This window comes from Vulpes lagopus, chromosome 11 (assembly GCF_018345385.1).
Source record: "Vulpes lagopus strain Blue_001 chromosome 11, ASM1834538v1, whole genome shotgun sequence".
Classification (NCBI taxonomy): domain Eukaryota; kingdom Metazoa; phylum Chordata; class Mammalia; order Carnivora; family Canidae; genus Vulpes; species Vulpes lagopus.
In genome coordinates this window covers 71,083,169-71,101,939 of record NC_054834.1, presented here as the reverse complement: position 1 = coordinate 71,101,939, position 18,771 = coordinate 71,083,169, and the positions used below count along the sequence as shown (strand labels likewise).

The 18,771-nt window shown below is 52.3% G+C and overlaps 1 protein-coding gene across 6 annotated transcripts in view; it reads right to left on the bottom strand.

The window, feature by feature from the left end:
• SHANK2 (SH3 and multiple ankyrin repeat domains 2) overlaps positions 1-18,771 on the bottom strand; it is a 509,567-nt gene that overhangs the window by 420,551 nt on the left and 70,245 nt on the right. For all 6 annotated transcript variants that reach the window (XM_041774022.1, XM_041774021.1, XM_041774024.1 and 3 more), the window contains one exon: positions 12,704-12,923. In XM_041774022.1, the coding sequence (XP_041629956.1) occupies positions 12,704-12,910 (207 nt within the window). In that variant the 5' untranslated portion in view covers positions 12,911-12,923. The remainder of the gene's footprint in view (positions 1-12,703; positions 12,924-18,771) is intronic.

Below are 18,771 nucleotides of genomic sequence, written 5' to 3'. Positions count from 1 at the left end.
GAATCTCAATGGTGGGACCACCTCCTATACCAGACACCAGGAGATGCTCCTGACTCCTCTTTCTCTGTGCCTTCTGGATCAGCCTAGGTTCATCTGTGGCCTGGAATGCTTGAGTCCCCATCTGTGCTCCCAGCACTGCCCCACAGGCCCCCATCCTTTCCCACCTGGGCTACTCCAGTAGTCCCTACACAAAGCTCACCTGCATGCCCCTTAGACCCATGCGACTTCACTCCAGTCCCATCACCTGTGCCCCCTCTTGATCCAATTACTCACACGCCTGGGCACTCAGGTCCCATGCTTCCACCCAAGGGACACAGTGAAGGAAGAACTTTGGCCTGGACCCTACCTCCTTTTCAGGACATCTGTCTGTCAAAGCCTCCTCTGCCCTTGCCCCAACCCCTGCACCTGCACGCGCGCGTGCACACACACACACACAAAGAAAGCACAAACACATACACACTCCAGCACTGCCAAACCACTCTCAGTAATTCTCTGGCATGCCAGGCTGTGTACGTCCTTGCGCACTCGTGCCTCCAGCTAACCACCCCTTCCCCTCCTCATCTGCCAGCGGAAATCACACTCACTCTTCCCAGCTGGGTCCAGGACTCTCCCACTCTGGCCTCACCCCAGGTTGAGCTGATCAGGGAGTGTCCTGAACTGAACCCAGGGAGCTGGTCTACTGCCCATGGAGTACAGTCCAAGCTAATTGGCTGACCCCTGCTCCCTCCTGTCCAGCCTGTGGGTCACGGCCTCTCCATCTTGCATTTCTTTCCTATAGGAGGGACACACCAGCATGTACTTTGCCTTATGACATTTCAGTAACTGTCACTTTTTGATCTCCTGGTGTGACACCCTAAATACCGAGACACCCAGATCCACCTGAAAACCTCCCTGTCAGGGCTGAGCTGGGTGGCTTCAGGTATGGAAAACTTACAAGTGGATGTAACGATACCTCCAAGCCCCCAATCAGAGTGGCTTCTCCCTTTGCTCCTGACAAGGAGTGCACTCACAGCAGATGGGAAGGGATGTGGGGCTGACAGGGCAGAGAACTGCAAAATCCAACAGGGAGAGCTGGTCTCTGTGACCAACATCAGCCTCGGTTTAAGGATCTGTCCAGGAAGCTCCTAGGGTTCCTTTGGGCCAACTCCAGTTCTCTTCAGGTTTTCTCAGCCCCCAAGGGCCCTGACTTCTTGGGGGAGGCACGTTCAAGCACAGGGAAACCAACTACAGCTTCTTCCAAGATGCCCACCCAATACCCAGCTGATCAGGACTCCTCCCTACTCCGGACTATGAGCTGCTCCGTGAGAACAAGGGTGTGTGTCTATCTCTTGGCACAACAATACTTGAAGCCTTGTTAATACAGATGAAACTGAATTGCGCTGAACCCAACATTCCAGAAATGGAACACTTCCAGGTGATATAATCCAATGTAAAGTAGTGTCTGGACTTGATCACAGTGAGGATGGTGGGAGCTACCATGACCGAGGGCTTGCTTGGCACCCAGGTACTGTGAACTCATCATCTCATCAGAATACAGCAAAGGTTTGGAGAGGGCAGACTGCAGCCGTGTTTGCAGAGATGTAGGCAGCACAGCTACAGTCGGCTGGGGGGGTAACCTATGTTGAAACTCCACCCTCCACTTGTAAAACTCAAGGCCAAATTCAAATCTAAAGTGAAGAGAGTGAGAGAAGCCTACTCTCCTACTTGGTCAATGTGAGTTGTAGCCACTCTGCAAGATGTGAGGCTGGCTAACAACCGAGAATACCAGGACACAAGGGAAAGAACACTGGCCTTGGAGACAGGTCAAGGCAGACGCTCAGTGTGGATGTGCCACACTTGCTGTGTGTACCAGTTTTCCAGCACTGTCTTAACAAAACATCACAGATGGGGGGGGGGGCTCAAAACACAGATGTTCATTGTCTCCTAGTCCTGGAAGCTGGAAGTCCAATATGCAGGTGTGGGCTGGCTCCCCCTGTGCACGTCTGTGTCCCAATCTCCTTTTAAGACACCATTCCTATTGGATTAGGTCCCACCCTAGTGACCTCATTTTACCTTAATTGTCTTTAAAGACCCCACCTCCAAATATACTCACAGCCCAAGGTGCTAGGGGTTAGAACTTCTACATGGGGATTGAGGTGGGGGGACAACTCAGGCCATAACACTGTGACCACAGCCACGTCTTGGCCTCACATTAAGCAACACATGCTCCAGGTGGGCCACATGTATGTTGTCAACTAACTCACATGATACACAGAGGATCAAGAACTTTGTGCTCTGGGGCCATGTACCCACCAATGCTCAAGTGGTCAGCCAGTCTCCTGGGGCAGAAGGAGGAGGAAGTTGGACAGGATTGTTTTTGATCTGCAACATCGTGACAAGAGAATTTTATGGAAAAGAGTAATCTGCTCTTCAAATCTGTTCTGGGTCCTGTACGATGGGGGTAATGGCAGCAGTCATTCTGGTGGTCTTACAAGGGTCAGAAATGTCTAGACAAAGCTTGAAAGAATGGTAAATATTATACTACATAAAATATGCATTGTTATAGTGCACTGTCAAGGCAAGAACCATCAACAACACAAGGCTGGACTGCACAGATATATTCAGCCCACCACCTCCAACACATCTGTTCACTCACATTCCCCAGAGAGACTTTAATCCACATCATCCTTGACTTCCACCCAGAACAAGTTAAAAAAAATATGGGGTGGGGGGGAGCTACCAAAGCATTTGGGGATGGTGGTGCCAAAGGGACATTCCCTGCATCACCCTGGGCCAGCTCCCGGACCCAGAGCTGGAGTCACAGACCCCCAAGGAGAATAAATATCCCAGCTCTGCCGGTGCTTACAGGCAGCCTTCAGCAAGAACTCAGGATGTTCTGAAAGAAATCCAAGCTTCTGAGCACATCACTCATTGCAAAGAGGTGCATTTCACATGTAAAACTTCCTTTGGATCACACTTGATGCCATTATCAGTCCTGTTATGATGCATTTTCTAAAAGCCATAATAAACAAAACTTGCCAGGAGCCATCTGAAGGTGCATTCAGGCATGTTTTGGCCCTTTAACAGCTGTTCGTGTGCAATCTGTAGATTTGCACACCTCCAAAAATGAGCCAACAGCAAGGCAACCCAACCTGGGACTGGGTGGTTTCCAAATGTACCTGTCCAAATGAAACAATGCTTTCTGCTATGGACAAAGACCTCTCAGGCTCGGGGTCTATTGCAGCAAACAGTTATTTCTCCCGGCTAACACAGGAAGCTTAAAATAAGGGATTTCTAGGGAAGCAGACATGCTGGGTGACCTTGACTGAGAAGGACAGCCTGATCTGAGGATGCTGAAGTCTAGGAGCCAGGCTGGTGCTTCTGGATGCTTAAACCCTAATGAAAGATAAAGTGGCTGTGGGCTGGTTTTTCCAATCAGAATAAGATTTCTCAAACAGTAAGAGCCGAATCGCTACCTGATGATGTGTTGAAGCGGTGGGAAACCCATGTGTTGTGGCTAATTTTTAAGGGGCTAACTGGCAGCCTCTGCTATTGTCAAGGTGACACTAAACAGAGGCACTGGCTCGGAATCCATCAGTGACTCACACCCTCCTTGGAGGTGAGTTAATTCTCCCCTCTTGATAGCCATTGTCAGGTGGGGCTCCGGAAATGGAGTGAAAGGAAGGACATTGGTGGTGGGGGTGGGGGGAATCACATGGTCCTGACCTCCAACACATCTCATGTGCTCCTAGAGGTTGGGATTAGCGCTCCTGAGCCCAAAGAGGAACAAAGAGAGCTCAGAACAGTTCCCAGACCCACACAGCTCCGAGGGGTGGAGCTGCAAAGCCACAAGCCCAGAGGCCAATCCACTAGGTCCCAGCAGCACACAAGGAGCCATGGGTCACAGGGTTGGCCTGGCAGGACCATGAAATGGGTGGGAGACGGGCAGGGGGCTGGACACAGTCCTGGACACAGCATGGACACTGTAGGGTACGACCCCCCCATCCATCCAGAGACGAAATGTGTGAAGAGAAAGGTCAAAACTGAGCGGGCAGCAGTCAGACCCAGCAGGAGTCGTCACAGAGATCTGACCACAGAAGGTGCCAGAAAAGAAGCACCTCATCCTTGGATTTAACACAGAAAATTAAATATTGATGGCTCAGGCCCTGGTACTGCCACCTCCTCGGTAATTCTTATCAGCCTGGGACACAGGGAGAGGAGGAGATATCTGTTCTTCACCAGTGTGGCCTTTGAACCACAATGTTCTCAACACAATGTGGGATTTACAAAGCTTTTTTTACAGAATGTGTAATAATTCCAGACCAAAGCTACTTCGCCAAATGTTATTTTCTCAGAGAGATTTAAGTGGGTATTAAGTCAAAGCTTAAGCAGAAGGGCACGGCTACTCGGACATTTGTCACACGGGCTATGGGGACTCCGGCAAGCCAGGCTGATGTCTCTCATATGTAAAACATTAACCTAATACCCAACAGGAGATGCAGCATGGAACCTTTACAACACACAAAACTGATGCTGGTTAAATAGGGTTTTTAGGGGAGTTTTTTGGTTTTTTTAATGGCATAAATGAAAATAAAGCCCTTCTCGGCCTTTAGCCAGCTACCATGTGAGATGAATAATAACTGACATGATCAAGACCTCCCCACTGGAGCCTTTGCCTGTGTACAACCCACCAATTTCCTGATTAAAATTGTGAAGTGAAAAAAAAAATAAATAAAATAAAAAAAAATAAAAAAAATAAAAAAAAAATTGTGAAGTGTAAACCACTCCATTTAAGCACAGTGAGGTTGATTATCATCACCATATCACAGAGAAAACAGAGGCAAAGGGAAGTTGGGGACCAGGCAAGAGAGACTCTCTTTGGTCTTAGCAAGCAATTAATGAAACCACAAAGAAAACCAGAGTCCATGTCTTCCATCCCCCCAAAAGTGATCCAAATGTTCACTACAAAAGACATAACAGGTTCACTCAAGCTAGAGATCAACAATCCAGACCATCTGATTCTGTAATACAAAAGGGATGGAGGGAGGGAGGGATGGAGGAACAGAATGAGAGATGGAGAATAGATGGATCCATGGTGCGTGGGTGGGTGGGTGGATGAATGGATGGATGGAAGGATGAATGGATGGATGGAAAGGATGGATGGATGGATGGATGGATGGATGGAAGGAGGGATGGGAAGATGGATGAGTGGATGGAAGGATGGGTGGATGGAAGGATGGATGGATGGATGGATGGATGAAAGGATGGATGGAAGGATGGAGAAAAGGATGGATGGAGGGAGGAAAGGATGGGTGATAGGTGGATGGATGAGGGATGGAAGGATGATGGATGAGTGGACAAAGGAAGGGAGGGAAGAACAAAAGGATAAATGGATAACTGGTGGATGAATAACATCAAAGAAAAGAAGTCTCAAAAATATACTGTCAAATGAAAAAAGTAAGTTACGAATGACATGCCCAGGATGATGCCAGCTATATATGCTCTTTTTTACACAACAGAACACTATAGAGTGGTCACTAATACATATGAACAGAGAGCAAGAGACAAGAGGAATTCACACTGAATTCATAATAGTGTTTGTCTCTGAGGAGAGGGGACTGAGGATGAGAACAAAAGAGACTTTATCAGGAATGTGTTAATCCGTGGAATATTACTCAGCCAGTAGAAACGACAAATACCCACCATTTGCTTCGACATGGATGGAACTGGAGGGTATTATGCTGAGTGAAATAAGTCAATCAGAGAAAGACATATGGTCTCATTCATTCGGGGAATATAAAAAATAGTGAAAGGAATTAAAGAGGAAAGGAGAGAAAACGAGTGGGAAATATCAGAAAGGTGATGGAACATGAGAGACTCCTAACTCTGAAAAATGAACAAGGGGCAGTGGAAGGGGAGGTGGGCGGGGGGACGGGGTGACTGGGTGACGGGCACTGAGGGGGCACTTGACGGGATGAGCACTGGGTGATATGCTATATGTTGGCAAATTGAACTCCAATAAAAAATTAAAAATTAAAAAAAAATTTTTAAAAAGGAATGTGTTAATCCTAAGATTAAAAAGTGATAAAATGTAGGGCACCTGGGTGGCTCTATCAGGTAAGCATCTGACTCTTGATTTCAGCTCAGGTCACAATCTCAGGATCATGAGCTCAAACATTGGGCTCCAAACTCTCTCCCTCTCCCTCTGTCCCCCGCAACCTTTCTCACATGTGTTTGCTCACTCTCTAAAAAAAAAACCCAAAGTGACAAAATTCTAACTATCACTGTCAATTAGTCATAATAGATACACTAGTATTTATGATACTATTCTTTGACTTCTATATTTTCTATTTTCTTATATTAAAAAAAACACAACAACAACATCAAATCAAAACGTAAGGCATTTCTCAGCCTCTTAGGAGCCTCCTTGGCAGGACTGGAGTCAGCCCTGGACCACAGTGCACAAACTCAAATTTCTTGAAAAAAGAGCATTAACACCATTCTCTCCTTCAGCCCACTGAATCCTCCTGACTTTTCTTTCAGGGCAGAAAACCTGCTCATGTCAGGATCATGTACAGCTAATTTTCTAATTAAGTATAAAACCCAAACAGGTTTCTTTTTGGTAGCAAACAAGCAAGTGGGATGAGTACATTCCAAGACAGGAAGATCTAGAAACAAAATGGCAGCCTGAAACACCAATACATTTTTTTAAAAGATTTTATTTATTTATTCATGAGAGACAGAGAGAGAGAGAGGCAGAGACACAGGCAGAGGGAGAAGCAGGCGCCCTAGAGGGAGACTGATGTGGGACTTGATCCAGGACCCTGGGATCACGCCCTGAGCCAAAGGCAAATGCTCAACCACTGAGCCACCCAGGTGCTCCAAGTTTAATACATTTTTTGATGCAAGAGTTTTTTGTGTCTATGTTGCCTGGGCTACTGGATCACGTGTGAGGCTGTTTTGGGATGACATTCAAGACACCAGTGCGGTAGTGTTGGTCTCAGGGGCAGACTTGAGGGGTGGACGTGTCTCCAAGAGAAGCAGCCAACTAAGGAAAACATGGCTGTCTCCCAGTCCACAGAGTGCGTGATTCCACTGAGACAGAATGTCTAGAAATGACAAATCCACAAGGATGGAAAACAGGTGAGTGGTTGTCAGGGGCTGGAGGCGGAGGGCTGTGGGGCTGGGGGGAGCAGGGGACTGATGGCTGCTGGGCAGGGGGGGTTTCCTTCGAGGGTGATGATAATGTTCTAAGATTGCGGTGATGGATACTCTCATCTGGGAATCTATGAAATCTATTGAATTATACACTTTTCATGGGCACATTGTATGTAAGGTAAATTATATCTCAATTTTTAAAAGAAACATTTTTTCCCCTGTGCTGAGAAGCTATCAAGACGCAGACATCACATGTTAAAATTTGTGGACCCATGTCAGGAGTAAGTCCTCTTCAAACAGCCAAAGCACACTCTCGTGCTAGAGCCACACCTGCTCTGATCTCGCCGACTGTCATCAGGAACCCGTCCTTGGGTCTCTGCCTCCATCCACACCACCCCGGATTCTTGCAGGAGCCTCCTACCTGCTTCTCCTTCCTTCCCTCCTCGCGGACCCCACCACCCAGAGAAGCCAAGATCCCCCTTTCTCAAATATTTATGAGGTCATGCACTCTGCACCAAACCTTTCCACAGCAAACTCACTACCCCTACATCAGCCCCATCACCTCCTTCTGCCATGAGCACCCTCCGCCTTCTCTGCTGTGTCAACACACCAAGTTCACTTCCACTTCAGATTTCTGCTCCTGCGTACCTGCTGTTGGGGAGGGTTTTATTTATTTTTTTATTTTTTTTAATTTTTTTTAAATTTTTATTTACTTATGATAGTCACAGAGAGAGAGAGAGAGAGACGCAGAGACACAGGCAGAGGGAGAAGCAGGCTCCATGCACCGGGAGCCCAATGTGGGATTCGATCTCGGGTCTCCAGGATCGCGCCCTGGGCCAAAGGCAGGCGCCAAACCACTGCGCCATCCAGGGGTCCCTGGGAGGGTTTTAATCACAAAGGTCTTCACTGTGCTAACCTGTCATCCTCCAGGGTTCCACTCAGATGTCACCCCCTCACCCGCCAGAGGTGAGAGTTCAGATGACTTCATTCACTGTTTTACAAGACATTGTTCATCCAGCCGCACCAGGTGCTGGGGCACAAGGAAGCCCAGGCCATGAAGCACCTCACACAGGATCAGTGGGGCAGGGGAGGTGCACCGTGTGAGTAGTTGATCTTTATCCTTGAAACAGTACGAGCTCCTAGGGGAGGATGACCAGACATGGATGCGGGGAACTGTGTTTACACTGCACGCAGTCGCCTGAGGTGCTGTGTGGGCTGTCCTGGTCCAAGGATATGGGAATAATAAGGAGTGAGCCCTGGAACTCCTGTGCTTCGTGTGAAAGGTGAGTAGAAGGCAGAGACGTCCCAAGAAAGAGGAGGGATTCTGGGAAAAGGAATCTGGTTTGGATGGGAGACAAGCCCCCCCGATGGAGGCCTACCCGCACCTTCCCCAGCCCCGCCTCCACACCCCTCATCCATCTGGGGCCAGGACACTGCAGAGGACAAGGCAGGGGGATACCTGACCCACAGGCCCCCTCTGGAAAGACAGTCCTAAGACAAACCTTGATGGAGGGGATCTTGACGGAGTGGATCTGGGAGGAAGCTCGTTCCAAGAAGTCTGGACCTCATGAACTCCTACAAGAAGACACACGGTGCTCACCTCCAGAGGCGCCAAGGAGTTAGCATGTGCCCACCAATCCGCTCAAATGGAGCTTTTCAAGATATCAAGCTGTTCCTGCCCAGGCCTTCCAGAACCTTCTATCATGAGGTAGAATGAGAGGCCAAAAGAGAGCACTAGGGGCTCGATTCTCAGCAACCAAATGAGGATAGGGGCTCAAAGATTGCCAAGATGGGTGAAGAAGTCCTAACATTCAAAATCACAGAAGACCTCAGATAGGACCAAATACAGTGACGTGTCTGTGACAAAGGGTGAGGGAGAGATTAAAACCCAGAGAAGAAAGATGTGGGACCTCTCTGCTGCTGGCATTCTATTTTGATCCTCAATGATAAGCGGAAGGCCAAGGTCACTTGGAAAGCAAGCATGTCTGACAGTCCATTTGGAAGGAAGTGATAGATGATGGAGCGTCCACGTCAGCTGATGTGTGGCAGGGAGACAGTCACGGCGGGAACACGAGGGGCTGCCGCTTTGGGGGAGAAGTTAGAGTGTGTGTATGTGTGTGTGAGAGACAGAGGATGAATGAGCAACAATAAACGTCTTTGAGGGGATCAGGATCACAGCTTAGATGCTTTTTCCTAAATGAAATACCAAAGCTGAAGATATGCTTGCACAATAAATGGAAGCATCAGCGAAGCAAAGAAGGAGAGACTCAATGTCCTGAAGCATCTTCCAGGAGGTAGCCGGTCCCTGCACCTCCCTGGACCCATTCCGATAGGTCATGGGGACAGACATGGGGCTGGCAGCTGCCGTGGAGCCCCTGGGGACCGAGCCCTAGGCAGGGGTGGGTGCAGGGGTTGGTGCCGTGCGCACCCAGGAGGCCCCATCCCGTGCTCCTCCTGCCCTCCTCCATGTGCTCAGTGCCAGCTCTGTTCCCATGTCCCTCAAAACCATAAATAACAGAAGAACTGTAGCTGGTATTGATTTTGGCACATACCACTTGCTTCAAAGGCCAAGCCTGCTGACAGGTGCTGCACTTGACCCCACAGGGAACCCTTCATGCACATGCAGTGACCCAGGGCCCACCTCACTGCGGGGTTCCCCACATGGCCCATGAACCCTCACTGGGACTGCTCCTCAGGCTTCGAGAGGCCTGGGAAAATGCTCCTGGAAGGATGGTGAGCCCTGCCAAAGGCTTCTGCCCAGAGAAGGGAAATTTCACCCCCTGGAGGTGAGACTCAGAGCAGCAGTCACTCTGAGAGAAGACCAGACCTCACCTGGCTGCGTGGGGGGGGGGGGGGGGGGGGGGGGGGGGAGGAGACAGGACACACCAGGGGCACAAGAAACACAGCCTCAGGGCTCCTCGAGACACTGCCTCCCCTTGGGCAGGAGGACATGGGGGTGACAACTGGCACAGCAGCTCCCACGGCTCCTCTGGGCAGGATTCCAGGGCCTGTCTCGCGTCCCCGGCTCCAGGATTCGACCTGGCAAGGACTCGCACGCAGAAACAACGGCTGCTTTGTTACTGGGGTTCGTGCCCGTGAGAGTTCTGGTCTCAGCCTCCAGGGGCTTTGTTTGTCTTAACAAAGTGAAGAGAGGTGATCCTTAGAAGGTTCCGGAAACAATTATGCTCCTGGGAGTAGAGACCAAACTCCCGGCAGGCATTCATAACTGTGGGTCTGAAGAGCAGGTGTCTCTCCATCAGTAACTCTCAACAGGTCCCCGAAGCCTCTGGCATAGTGGATACAATTGCTGCAGGGACGTGAGCCCACCATGCCACCCTCCAGGAAGCGGTCACAGCAGGCAGGGGCAGGCCACGGGCTTCCAGGCTGCCTCCTGCTTGCTTCCCTGTGCCCGCCAGACCCAGCGTCATGTCGACCTCTCCCATGTCCCACGCCCTTGCTCACTATCCGTGGAGCATCTCAACAGCCATGGTGGCAGAAAGGCCTCTCTCTCCACTGTCACTGGTGAGTGCCTCCTGGGTGTGGGCAGTGCCAGCTCCGACCACGGAGACCGATCAAGGTAGCAGATGCTCAATGGGCATTTGCTGTTCTCTGGTCCCAGCTGTATGCCCAGCCTGTACCGGCTCACTTCATACCTGCAGGTGGGCCCCAGGCTTCAGACCTTCAGTGTGGTGCCCCAAACACACAGCGGACAGTGGCAGGTGTGACTCTGAGCCATCTCAGACGCACCCGAGCCCGTGCTGTACGTTCTGCAAGGCTGCCCGCTGGCTACCTTCCCCGGTGACTATGGGCTGCAGAAGTAGCGAGTGAGTACATGCCACACCAGCATCTGGCAGGTTTGGAGGCTCCAGGCCATGTGTCCCAGGCCACCTGCTTCTCACCCAGCCACTGGGACTAGGAGGTCATTGGTGGGGCCCTTACGGGTGGGTGATGTTCTTTTTTAAAAAAAAAAAAAAAAGATTTTATTTATTTATTCATGAGAGACACAGAGAGAGAGGCAGAGACACAGGCAGAGGGAGAAGCAGTCTCCATGCAGGGAGCCCGATGTGGGACTCGATCCCGGGACTCTGGGATCAGGCCCTGAGCTGTAGGCAGACACTCAACTGCTAAGCCACCCAGGTGTCCTGATGTTCCGTCTTTTCATCCGATGCTTGTTACACATTGTACCCACTCTGCATGCTTTCTTTCCACGTGTGTGTGATACAACACCCAGACTGACAATGCTCACAAGTGCTGTCTAGCTCGGGCTGTCTCACAAAGAGAAGTAACACATGTGAAGACTTTAACCCGGGGTCTGACCCACGGTGAGCGTTCAGGAAGTGACCAAAGGATGCACTGGAACCGCTCCAGGACCCGGGGATCTCCCACAGAGGGAATGCATCTACAGGATGCTCCAGGAAGGAAGGGGGATGAGGAAAGCTCACCCACACATGGTCAGAGCAACAGAGAGACAGCACATTGCTGACCGCGTCACAGGCCGGGCAGAGAAAGCCTGGAGATGATGAAGACGTGTTACGGGAAGAAAGAAGGCTCACAGAAACCAGGCACACATGCATCCGGAGAGAATGTATCCCAGTTAAAAGAAGGAAGATCTACAAGAGGAAAAGAAGCAGCCATAAAACCTAGTAAAAACAAACAAAAACCAATGACTCAAAAGAATAATTTTCAAGATGAGTCAGTGCAAGGCTATAAAATCAAACAGAAAGCCAGAATCTCAACCACAGTCAATCGGGAATTCCGAGGGACAAAGCTGAAGGGGTCCAAGTGAGGACAGCACAAGAGAAGGCTCAAGAACATCGTGGAGGCTACGAGGAGAGGCACCGGTGCTGAAGGCAGATACAAAGACGCCCAAGGGCGCGTGGCCACTGTCCCTGAAACAGAACCCAACCCGCAAGCCAGGAGAAGGCACAGCATGTGAGAAAAACTCCCAGGAACGATGGGCAAACAGAGTCTGCAGATTGGAGGTCCTTCCGGGAGAAGCTGGCAGCCAGCACCACCAGCAAGGACCCACAGGCACCAAGCAAGTGCCCAGCAGGCCACACGCCAGGGCCGTGGGCAACGAGAAGCCCAGAGGGCTACCAGGGGCCAACAGAGGAAACAGCATGGGCCCAGGCCTTGAGAGGCACCAGGGAGCCAGCGGTGGGCAGCACGGGCAAGGCAGACCACACAGAGCTTACACAGCCCGGCAAGTGGGAAAGAGCAAGTGGGAAAGAGCTCCGCGTACCACCGAGCCCAGAGCATCGAGGGAAGAGGCAGGGCCCACATGGGTGTCCCACTTGCTAATGCGTCCACTGTGTGCATCTCCCCTGTGAGTCTGGTCCCTGTGCCCTTGAGGCCTGGCCTCCGTCTGGCACAAAATAAGTGCTCGGTAAGCGGACCAAGGTGCCGGCAGCACGCTGGGAGGCAGGCAAGGGCAGAGCCGAGGGGAAGGAGGGAAGCGCGGGGCAGGTGCACGATGTGTGGGACGCCCCGAGGACAGGCCGTGCACAAGGCACCCTCGAGCTGAAGCCACACTTAGAATTGACCAGAAACGAGCAATGGGACTTACCGTCTGCTGCAGGTCCTGGATGAGGATCCGGATCACCAGCGTGTTGCCCTGGCTCTCCTCCATCCTGGCGGCACTTGGCTTCTCCGCTGTGGCCCGGATGGTGTCATAGATGGTTTCTTCCTTGGAGCTGTCCGACTCTGACCCCACAGAGTAGTCGGAGAAGCTCTGGGCCATCTCGTCCTCACTGGATGTCGGGCTGCGCGGCATGGCTGCCCTATGTCTGGAAGGAGAAGAAGGAACACAACAGAGGGATGAATACGGCCCCCAGAAACCCAGGCTCGGTGGAGACTGGCATCTCAGGTTCACGGTCCTGAACTGCCAGGTGTGATGCACGGACCTTTAAAGGTGGGGAGAACATGGCACCCCCAGCTGCTGCCTGGGGCCTGGACCAGGACGCAGCCAGGGCCAGGACAGGGGCCCACAGGCTCTGCCCCAGGGCTGGGAAACCCAGCACGCAAAAGGAGCCCTAACTAGTGGTGGCCATGACCACAGCTCACAGGGATGCACCAAAGGGTCATAAGGGAAGTTTGAAACCTTCCAAGGTAAGAAAAAAAGGCTACCTTTTGTTTTTCTTTGAAGATAGAGCAGCAGGAAAGGAAGAAATGCAAACTTCAGGACAGAACAGTACCAAGTTCCTGCTTTAATAACCCCTCTGCCTCAGACACAGAGCAGTGATAGGTAACGTGTAAAAATAGACCAGAGCTGGGGGTGCAGCTTCCCCACCATCCAGTATAGTGGAGGTTCCCTGGCAAAGACCAGGTCAGTGAACTCTGTAAAGGAGCTCAAGGCTCTGTGCATATGGCAAGTGGACAGGATCGCTCCCTGCAGAAAAGGGGCTGTCCTGAGCAAGCAGGGATGTAGGCCACCTGGATCATTCAGGGATTGCCCGGCCAAGGCGTGGCGTCCTCCCACAGAGGGCACAGCTGCCAGTGGAGGGCCCGTTTACCTGGGGAGGACCCCAAAGAGAAGATCCAGCGATTAACGGGAGGGAAGGGGGAGGAAGGAGCTCACCTGTGTATCTGCCCCAGGCTCCAGGCCCAGCAGGTGCTTGGGTGAGCAGGCCCCTGCTCTCGTGTTTCATGGTCAGGGGAGGCTCAGAAAAGTCCCAGGAGGGGCACAGTTCACCCTGTGCCAATTCTGTGCTCATCGTGGGAAAACTGACACCCACTGTGTTATTTCCAGAGTTCATGTAACGACAGCAAACAGGCCCTGGAAGCATTCCACCACTCTGCCTGTGGGGTCAGTCCTGGGATGCAGGGAGCCACCACGAGCACTTTCATCTCCACCCCAGATTTTCCTGGGGTCACCAGACATTCAGGTGTGCACAAAGCCTAACAGAGCAAAGAAGCTGCACCCCCTCCCCAGACCATGACCGGGGTCAGGGGCTCCCCTCATGGCCAAGAGGATCTGCACTGTCCTTGGGGAAGGGGCCAAGATTCATGCAGCCGAGACTGTTTTGTTTCGCCAGCACAGAGTTTTATTTTTTTTTTTAATTATTTATTCATGGGAGACACAGAGAGAGGCAGAGACACAGGCAGAGAGAGAAGCAGGCTCCATGCAAGAAGCCTGACATGGGACTCGATCCTGGGGATCCAGGATCATGCCCTGAGCCAAAGGCAGATGCTGAACCACTGAGCCACCCAGGTGTCCCACCTGCACAGGGTTTTAAATGTTGGCTAACTTGAAGATTTCATATGAAACTCAGATTTGGGGGTACCTGGGTGGCTCAGCAGTTGAGCGTCTGCTTTTGGCTCAGGTCCTAATCCCAGGGAGAAGAAGAAGGAAGGAAGGAAGGAAGGAAGGAAGGAAGGAAGGAAGGAAGGAAGGAAGGAGGGGAGGGAGGGAGGGAGGGAGGGAGGGAGGGAGGGAGGGAGGGAGGGAGGGAGGGGACCCAGATTTCTGATTTATGGGGGCCAATAGGAGGCTCTGGAGATGCTGGGGTCTGCCCCGTGGCACCCAGGAGCTGGGACAAACTGCAATAACACCCTCCCCACCCAGCATGCCCCCCCCCTCCAGGTCTGCCTCAGGATCTCCTCATTAACACCTCTTACCTTCCGGGCCCTCTCCGATGAGTTTGAGAGCCTGACAACAGAGCCATCCATTCATTCACATTGGCCCCCATCTCCTCTAGAACACCCATGACCCCCAGGGCCAATCTAACAGCAGATCATCCAAATCACCCAGGAAGATTTTATTTTTCTTGATTAAAATTTCCAAAGCTAACCCCACTGTGATTCTGAATTAAAATTTCAGAGCAAATTCACTGCCAGATGCCTTTGTGATCTCGGCTTCATGCTTTCCCAGCCAGGGGAGGGCAAAATCTGGTGACAGGCAAGAGAGCTGTGGCTGGGGACAGGATCTGGGTGTTCCCAGCTCCACCTTAGCAGGGACCCCACTGCCTGGCTCCTTTCTGCCTTCAGCATTTACCCATGGAAAAATAAGTGCCTGGCATAATTACACAGCATACTGTGTGTACAGGTTTTGTGATATATAATACAGTAACAACTATAATGTAGGAATAATATAACCATGTGCAATTATTTCTATATTGTGCCTAATTATAATGGTATAATAAATAACATAAACATCCATGTGTACATATATTATAGAATTGCATGTATATATAATTATTTGCAACTATGTCCCAGGTCCCCATGAAGCATATTTTCTAGAACAATATTTCTTCATCCTGGCCACAGAAGTTACTTGGGGGAGCTTTAAAAAAACACAAGCGACTGAACTTCTGAATGAACTGGTCTGGGATGGGGTCTCTGAAAGCTCCCCAGGGGTAAGGAGAAGCACCTGCAGCCAGCCTGGGGCTGTCCCTTAAAGAGCTAGGCAGGAGCGCCAGGGCGCAGAGACCCAGGCCTGCCCTTTCCTGGGGGTGAGGGACAGTGGGAGAGGCGCGGTGCTCACCGCCTCCACAGTCGAATGGACATAGGTGTGGGGGTCCAACCTGTGGGGCTTCCAGTGGCTTCTTTCTGCCCTGAGGGTTGTAAGTTAGCCCAGAGCACCTTCTGCTCCCATGAAGAACTGCATAGTCCCCTCCTAAGCCCGTGCGTGGGCCTCTTCCGAACCCAGAAGGAACCAGGGGACACAGAGGGGACACCATGAAGGTGGCCTTGCATGCACAGGAGGGGGTCCCTGCCTAAGGACCAGTGACACCGTGTGGCTTAGGGGAAGTGGGACACAGGTGGAAGCTGGAGTGGCCATTCCAGGCACATGGGGTCCACCAGCTTTTCACACGAAGGATGGCCGCTGGCCCCAGAAAGCTCACGGTCAGGGCAGCATGGTCCTCAGTGTCTGCATGTGGAAGGCGGGCACGTGGACAGCCCCCTGCGGAACGGGGCACAGAGCAGACACAGCACCCACCACCCCACGTCCTGGCCTCGTGCATCTGAGACAGTTCAAGTGCCCACTACTAAGAGCAAGCAGGATTACCTCCTCCGGGGCACACACAGGCCACTCCCCCAGTGCATTCCGTCCCTGCTTCCTGAAACAGCACCCAGGCCTGAAATCTGAGAACCCCACTGCTCCCATCTATGCTTCCATGGCCCTTTTTCTCCAAACCCTCCACCGCCTCAATGTGATCGTTCCCAGGGTCACCTCGCTCAGGCAGTCTTTCGGTGTCCGTGCACACAGGGGCTCTGTTTATTCACTGCCACCCTCCGCCCCAGCAGTGGGGACACGGTGGGTGCTCAGTGCACAGGGGGGAAGTGGGCAGAGGGGCCGAAGCACAGGCCCCAAAGCGTCCGGACAGCGCAGTGACCTCCGCCACCGGGAGGTCAGGAGCACCTGCCGTGTTCCCGGATCTGCAGGTAGGCTGGGGGGGGGGGGCAGATTCCAGGCAGGCACTTGAGAATTCGTTGTCCTTAATGGTCACTTTACTAGCTACACAACATGTCTGTTGCTGCTGGAACCACGGGGCTGGTGACCCGTTGTGGACACACAGGTCTGAACTGTGAAATGCACACAACCCCCAGGGGGGTTAATTCCCAGAAAATCAAAGGGGGTGGGATGGAATTTGAGGACGTTTATGCCCAATTAAAATCAAAGTCAAGTCCAAAAAGAGACCTGACAACCCAGAGAGGAAGGGCTCCCGTGTCCTGGCCTCCTCGTGGGGGCCCCGCCACTGGACACCACCACAGCCCCTCACATCGGCCTGGGGGTGACGGTCGCAAAGGGACATGTCTGCCACCAAAGTGCGGGTACAGATGGTGCCCCTGGATGGGTCCAAAGAGGAAAAGGCAGCCACCTGCACCCTGGTCCTTTGCAGGACGGCCCGGGAGCTTGAGGCAGAGACCTGAGCAGAAGGTCCTGAGCAATGAGATCAGCACACCCATGGGAAAGGCAAAGGCCAGGGAAAACATTTAATTATTAACTCCCAGGCAGGACTGTCAGGGCCAGGAAAGAGAGAGGGCGCCTGGCCACGTCTGCATTTTGGGTAAACCACGAATGTGTTTTATTTTAAGTATTTCCCAAATGTTGCATGGGACATACTTACACTAAAAAACTATTCATTGTTCATCTGAAATTCAAACAGAACTGGGTGTCCTGCATTTTGTCAGGGGACACCGCGGGGGACACAGGGGCCGCATGGATTCCTCACCCCACAGTGAGGGGGGTGGGCGGGCTCCAAAGACAGCAGTGCCTCGAAACCCAGCCTCCCGCAGAAAAGTCAGTGCCAGGTCAGAGGAGGGAAGGTCACCCGTGGCCCCTGCTAAACATTTCGGCATCGCTGGCCTCCGGGAGGAGGGGGGTGCTATGAACACACGGGTCGGGAAAGTGCAATGACCCCCAGACGTGCTTGTCTCTCACGGGCCCCATCAGGGTGCCTCCAAACACAGAAAAACAGAAGTAATGACAGTAAAGGCCATTTTGACAAAGGCTCCATATTTTACTGCTACAGCGTTCCGGGGAAACACAGAGTGGTTCTAAGAAAACATAAAATCTTAAACTGGCTCCTGAGGCCCCTAACACCTCGGATGGGCGGGCAGCTAGTGTTCCCACGCACCGCTTCCACCGCCACGGTGAGCACACCACAGCTGACCAGGGACACAAGACGTGTTAATAAAAAAACAAACAAACAAACAAAAAACATACCACCTCCCGGCTGGAACTGACTTTATCAGGTTGGAACTGCAGGCTTGTAAAGAGTGCAGATAAAAATGCAGAGGTCCCACTGGCTCTGGTTTAATACACACGCACACACACACACACAGGGGAGCAGAAAAGGGTTTTTACTCAAGTGGAATATCAAGTAGCACCCCCCCACCCCGTCTGTGACACCCTGGTGACTGCTTGCTCACACCGTGCACTCGAATGTTGACAATTTGCTCGTCCTCAAGGCAGTGAGACCCCCAGAGGGCTACACGGGGACCATGCTGAGACTTGGGGCCAGGGCAGCCCCCACCAGAACTGGAGAAACTGGCACTGAGCACTGGAGGCGCCCGGGCTGTCACACGCACCGTCTGAGCGACGGCCACAGTGGAACGGGGCGGCAGTGAGCAGGGGCCAGGGGGCCGGAGAGGTGCAGCCAGGAAGGCGAGGAGAGAATCGCCGCCCACCCGGGCTCTCCTGGCATCTCTGAGAGCAGCGTGCCGGACAGATCCCACTTCCACGCCCGCCGCGTCCTGCATACACGAGGTCTGTCTTCTTGCTCCTGCCACCTGTCTGCACCCCCATCCCCACTGCTCCCACTGAGCTCCTCGCATCTACCGGTTCCGGGGGCTCCTCCCATCAAGCCTGGGCTTCAGCCCGGGTCAAGCCCCAAGCCCCCAGCTACATAGAATCGCCTTCCTCTTGACTCGGAGCCGGGGCCGCACCTGCCTGTGAACACACATCCGCGCGGCCCAGCCGGGGCTCTGAGAACTAATCACACGCACACACACGCCACAGAACAGATGAGACACCAAGCTTGTACACCAAGCTTCTCATGCACAGAGTAATAACACAGGTGGCTGTGGCGACACAGGGACCGCAGCTCACGCCCGTGGACGGGGACAGAACGCTGCTGGTAGCCACAGTGAGCAACCTCAGCAAAATGTTATTTGAATAAAGAGAAGTGG